Source organism: Cyprinus carpio, chromosome B6 (assembly GCF_018340385.1).
Source record: "Cyprinus carpio isolate SPL01 chromosome B6, ASM1834038v1, whole genome shotgun sequence".
Lineage (NCBI taxonomy): Eukaryota > Metazoa > Chordata > Actinopteri > Cypriniformes > Cyprinidae > Cyprinus > Cyprinus carpio.
The window spans coordinates 13,554,965-13,561,588 of NC_056602.1; the positions used below are offsets into that span (position 1 = coordinate 13,554,965).

The following is a 6,624-nucleotide window of genomic DNA, read 5'->3' on the forward strand; positions in this document are numbered from 1 at the left end:
TGCCCCACGCAAGACTCGCACATGCAGGCCCCGGTAAAAATAAAGTGTCAAGGATACAGGGGAGCAATTCACTTCTGCTGTGTGATAGTGGCGTCTCAACTGGTTTGCTTACCAGCAAACAGATACATGTTGGGCTTAATCAGAGAGAGGAGAAAAAGAGCAAGCTCTTCTTTTCTAAGATGAGTCCAAACAGGCATTGAAAACTAACTGGGCAGGTGCAAAATTTGCTACAAAAAATGTGTGATTGATGATAGATAAATAATAACAGGCACTCTCCATTAAATACATTAATCATACATACTTATTTATGCACAGCCAGACATTATTTGCATGTCCAAATGACACTGCACAGTCACTGCTTAAGTTTTTCTGCTATTGAACTGAAATGACTCAATAAACGGATGCATAGCACGTTTAAAAAAATCATAATTCTCCTCCAGCTAAGTTTGTCATGTAGTGAAACTGTGTTTAAAATATCTGTGTATGTAAAATGTATTTTTATTATTACAAATTGTATAAATAATATTATAAATAATTATAATAATAACAACGATAATAGTATGCAAATAAATACTTGGCAATCTAACCAGCTCTGTCTCTCTCAAATTAATTCGATCATTTTAGTTTTTATTTGTATTTTGTTTGTAGTAACTAGAATAAATAAAGCAAGTATAAGTAATAAAGAAAAGTAGCAATAATAATAATAAGTAAGAAAGAAATGAATATGTCTGAAAATTTACTTTAATGACAGTGATAAAATTGAGAGCACGGGCCAAAACACGAGGCGGCTCGTTGGCAGGCTTTTATTACATTGCTCTTTAGACGACAAAATATATAAGCTTTATTATACGTGATGATGCCGAATATTTTTGCCCTAAACTAATAATAATCACTATGAATAGTAATTAAAAAATAATAATAATAATTAAAACAGTAAAGAAATATCTTGCGTGTGGCACTGCTTATAAAATAAACATTAACACGCATCTTAACAAGCTGTATTGGACAAACGATTACAAATTTTTGTTCAAATATATTTAAGCGTATTTTGTTAAAATGAATCGTACAGTAAACATGTAAGCCGAGCCTAGGTTTCTTAAACTTCCATATTAATGTTTTATTTTTGACGTAAAGTTTTATTTAATAATGCATAAAACCGTTTACACAACAGACCTTAAAGTGAAGCTACGTATTCATTATGTTCCTAAGACATTTATTCAAACTCTGTTCGATGCCGAGATTGGTAAAAAAAAAAAAAAAAAAAAAAAAAAAAAAAAATCGGCTGTTGTATTTAGTTATAAATCGTATAAATTATATTTGTTAAACTTTGACAGCACTAAGCTACTTGCTGCTTACCTCCAAACCATTATTTCAAGATTTTTTTTTATTTTTTTATTTCTCCAAATCATTCAGTGAATTCTCCATAAATCTGTCACTTATATTGTTGTACTGTAATGGTCCTGAAAGTTCCCTTCAGTAGAATGCTTGCATTTAAAAAGAAAACACCCGCACTTTTTACTTGGCAGTCATGGCTGGTTTCTAACTCATCTCAAACAAATTGTACACGCGACGAAAGATCAACGATATGTCTTTGGTGATGTGTTCTCGCCTTAGGCTTCGCGCTTTCCAAAAATGATGCAGAAATAAAAAGTTGGACCTACCGACACATTCGTTGGCTTCTCTGGCGGTTGCGCGCTGCCAGGGTCGGTCATAGTGAAAAGGTTTGCATCTGTCACACTCTGGTCCGGCTGTATTGTGCTTGCACTCGCACACCAGGTTTCCATCCCGGTCTTTGACGCACCGTGACGCGTGTCCATTACACTTACATCTGCCTCCGACCTGCAGGTCTGACACTGCGTAAAAATAGGAATCTCTGGCCAGCTCCGATTCATCCTCATTTTCGTCTCCGAAAGTGTGCAGTCGGCTGAAAGTCACCTTAATGTCTGTGGCGGTCACCCAGTCCTGAAGTACGGGTGAATTGTCAAAGTCGTGCGCGGAGGGTCGTCCGTCCAGGGTGCTGAACGCGATCAACCCGCCGGAGAGAGGGTGCATGTCGGTGTGAGAATCTGTGCAGATGGCCTCTTGCTCGTTTTGCTTAGTGATTGTGGCTTTGCTGGGCTTGTTGTACATCTTTCTACACTGGGTCGAGTAGTACTGGAAAGGCACCCAGGACTTTCCGTAGTCCATCGATTTAAAGATAGCCATGGACTCCGGTCGCGGTGAGCAGAACTGCAAACTCACGTAGGTCACTTCGAATTTCTTGCCAAGGGACAATGTTAAAGTAACGTTTTGAGGATACTGGATGTAATTGTCCGACTGCCAGCAGGTGAGGTTGTGAGGATTGTTCAGGTCGGTTAGGTAAGCAGGTGGGTGATATTTCTTTGGATCCGACGCGTCGCACGTGTGGCAGTTTCTGTGCCTTTCATCCCCTTTCTCAGTCACCACACAGTACCGACTCGGTGTTTTGCCGCAGGTGCTGGACGCGCGCACTTCCTTCCCGAACGCCGCGTTGACGAAATCGGGGATGCATCTTCTGGGGTGACCGTTTTCGTCGTAGCACGGATCCGGTGGGGAGGTCTGAGCGGCGAACATGCTCATGCCGTATACGCCGACAGTCCCGTTGACCACACAATAGAGAGTCACCAAAGTGACCAAAGCATCCGAGACCCTCAACATCATCACGCGCCTTCCTCAGTCTCTCCTGTGTGCTGAAACACAGCCGTGTCCTAATGAGAAGATGCTCTCACTGTTTGCAGTCTGAGCGTGATCAATCCACAGCCGATATGACACCGCGATCAAACCGGTGCCAAATAACAAACTAATGCGAATCTAAATCTGACTCCAGCATATGGGCAAACTCCCGGATCTAAACCACTACGGAAGATCCGACAATATTTACTCTTTCGCAATTAAAGAAAATCGCAATTGGAGAAATCTCTACACAGGTCACTGTACCTCCGTCAAACAGTTCAGCAAAAGCAGAAAAGTCACAAAACAATCTCAGTTCGTGCTGGCTCTCTTTTTCCGTGAGGACTGGACACGCGCTTTCACTTGTCTGGTTCTTGAATCTCTGCGCATGTAGAGGATATAAGAAGATCCCGTTAGTTTGAGTTCTAGTGAGATAGGAGACACTCACGTTGTCCCCCTCTCTCTCTCTCTCTTCTCGCTCTCTCTGTTTCTGCTCTATGGAGTAAAAGCCGGACGCGTCTTTACGCAGGGCTTTGAGCTCATTCATCTCCAGCAGTGACACTCGAGAGAACAACGACATCCACTGGTAGATTATCAATAAAACCAGCAGATGGGGATTGAACAGAATATAGGCGAATAGAGAGCGCAATTTGAAAATTAGTAAAAACATAGGCCTATTCAGTAGGCTATCTTCGCTCTGTAGGCTAATTGTCGACTAGTATATATTTTATTTATAAAATAAAGGGTAGAGAGAATTTAGAGAAAAATATTAAATAATAATAATAATAATGCTACTTTTAGCAACAACATATAGTCTAAATCGAGTACAACAATAGACATAGCACGTATTTCAGCCAGAAGTGCACAAAATGTGAATTTATAATTTTATTAGGCCTATTTGATCATTGTGTTCTGGAAAAGTAATTTTTTTTTTTTTTTTTTTTTTTTTTTTTTAATTATTATAAATAAGTTATTTGCGGTTGGTAGCCCACCTCATTATTTTATATTATTACATTATTTTTATCACAGTTAAACTTGACTTCCTTTAGTTATGTTTACGTGTTTGATTAACAGGGCTTTATTGTTATGAATAGTTATACCAATTCTTTAGTAGCCAATTTAATAATCATCCCATTATTAAAGGCAAACAGCGACAACCAACCCAAATAACTTTTGGTTAGCCATAACAGCTAATTTAAGTAAATATTCGCATTTCTAACACTTCTTACGTCTTCGCATTTAACAATTTTTAGATCGGATGTGGAATTTATGGAATGTTTTCCTCTCTCTCCATACATTTCATTTTTTAAATCTAAACGTGAACATAGCTACCACAAACGTTTATTGCTTTTATTTTTTTTTATATAACTTACTACAGACTAACCCATACCTTGACCCCAAGGTCTGTTTGCATATTTAGGCCCCACTGTATTTATGAATATAAATAAAAATTATTACTAATAATAACAAATACTACATATTTATAGGAATTGTGACACCACAAAGGGACGTTTGAATGAATTAAGCCAACTCCTGGATTCAATTTTGTCTTAAAGTGTAGCTCAGTAGTAAAGTATTGTTATTAGTTCCTACAGAAGTACTGGTTTTACAGAGCATGCATTTTATATTATAAATTTATAACATGTAGGCTATTTCCATTGTTTAAATCATTATAGGCAATAGAAATATAAAATATTTTTATTTACAAATAAAAATAATTTCTCGAAAGATATGCAAAGCTATAATACATTGTTATACAAAAAGAAAGCAATGACAATAATAACAAAACTCCTAGGTACCTATGTATCTGATATAGCCTACTCATCTAGAATGGTTAGTTTTCCAATGGAAAGCACACGAACGGTCTTACGTTTTTAGAGTAACCTAAAAAAAGAATGATAGCCTACTTTTGGCGCCAGATAACTCATGCTCTGAAAAAAAATGTATCCTGCGTGGTTACTTTTGTTTCTCTATAACAGAACGTGCCCCTGAAATAGAACTGCTAAGACACATCCCAAACACCCACACTCCAATAAATGACGAGTTTAACGCCTCCGAGACACTTCCACTAATTCTCACCCTGAGTGAGGATAAGGGGATTTTTTTTTTTAATAAAACTTTTTTTAATAAAAACGTTTTCTCACGTATAACAACGATACATTAATTGCTCCAACTGGGCCTCCAACCGTTTTAGAAATAACAATGTTCAGCTCTAGGCCTACCAAATGATAAATTAATTAATCAAACGGTCATTCAAATTCACTGGTTATCTAGCCTACATTAGCGACTAAGTAAAGCATCGCCTCAATGTACTTGGGTGATTCGAGAGAGAGAGGAACTGAACAAGGTGATGAAAGACGCATGCGCAAAGAACATGGGTGTAGGAATGCGTTTCAGCTGAAGTCTGTCTGAATATTAGATTATCTATGTGAATGTAAATAAAGGTTTTGTAAATAAATGTAAATTTAAAACTAAGTAATATATTGTTGCAAACAGGCCTTAAGTGATTTTATGTAGGATACATATAGAAGCATACTATTTATTGTTTCCAAACGAAATACAGACTTTTCTGTAGGCTAAGATATTCGTGGCTTCCATTTGAGGAAGTTCGAGGTCAAAAGGCATATTCAACTCGTGTTACAGGTTTTGATAATTTACTGGTAAGTTTTAAACATGTTTACCCCTTTCCCTCATTGTTTAATATTTATTCATACAACACTAATCTACCGCAGTTTATGTTGGTTCGTTTGTTGTTCTGCAATGCGGTTGAACCACTAGATGGCAGTATTTCATTTCCACTAAACCAAGTTCATCCCAAGCATGTCCCCTATTAGCTAAAACACCTGTCATATTTTTTGATGTTGTGGATTTACCATTACGTATAGTAAGCTTCCTGCCCTGGGCTGTCCTGATTCCTCTGACTGGAAGTGTTAGTAGATAAGTTCCTTCTTTAGAGCAGTCCACAAACCAGGATCAGATGAGTTCCACTCATTGTGAAGGCGATATTACAATTAAGCTTGACTAATATATGTGTGAGTTTTGAGAAAGGAAGAGACAACAGACAGAGAGAGACACTCTTATGGGTACAAAATGCAAATTTTGCCCCTCTGAGGAAGTTAAGAGTTGATCTTATGCTGAGTATAGCGGCTGAGTCTGCAGTTAGACTAGAGAGAAGTCTGATAAAAACACATCGTTTAATTATTTGAATATCTTAAAACAGTATCAAACAACACAATAATTGGTGTGTACCCCAACAAGGACCCCTGAGTTAAAAAAAAAAAATCCACTTTAAAAAGTTAAGAATGATATAAAAAAATATTTTGTTTTTTGATAATGGAATCTTGGTACTCTTATGTTTGTAAACATGTGAAGTATATCAACATTACTGTTCAGTAAATGTCAAAAAGCTGTTATGTCTAAGAACAGCTTGCCACTCATGGCAGTTTGCCATCCACAGCATTAATAAAACTAAGACGTCAGTCAAAGAACAAAGCCTGCGTCAAACCCCCTCCCACTCATGAACACATGTAGCCCATGCCTTCCTCTTTGAGTTGTTCTGCACCTCTTCTCTCTGAGTTCCTGTTTAGTTGCACTACAGCACGGCAGGCACGCTGATATAACTGCTCCTGTTGTTCAGTGCCTATGTAGGCTGATATAACCTGATGCTGAAGGATGTGGTTACATTTCCACCTCTTTCTTTTCATCTTAAAGCGCTGGATTACACTGCAAAAAGGACATCGGTTCCGTCTCAGCCCCGCACCATTGATAAAAGGCAAAGAAATCATGGGGAAGAGGATAAGAGCTCCAGGTAAAGTGTTGCCTGTGGTGCATTCCTATATCATGATCATTTTATTCCTCAGCTCATAGCCTAGGAAGGAAATAAAACTCAGAATTACAAGGCAAAAAGTCAGTAGACATGATGTGCAGGTGAATTCA

The 6,624-nt window shown here is 37.9% G+C and overlaps 1 protein-coding gene across 1 annotated transcript; it reads right to left on the bottom strand.

Moving 5' to 3' along the window:
* Nucleotides 1–1,271: 1,271 nt before the first annotated feature.
* On the bottom strand, nucleotides 1,272–3,195 carry LOC122137666 (netrin-1-like). Its single transcript, XM_042725780.1, has one exon. The coding sequence runs from the start codon at nucleotides 2,677–2,679 to the stop codon at nucleotides 1,540–1,542; it is 1,140 nt and encodes a 379-aa protein (XP_042581714.1). The 5' UTR covers nucleotides 2,680–3,195; the 3' UTR covers nucleotides 1,272–1,539.
* Nucleotides 3,196–6,624: the final 3,429 nt, after the last annotated feature.

Coding starts and splice junctions, on each gene's coding strand:
- LOC122137666 (XM_042725780.1), bottom strand. CDS start 2,679: ATGATGTTGAGGGTCTCGGATGCTTTGGTCACTTTGGTGACTCTCTAT.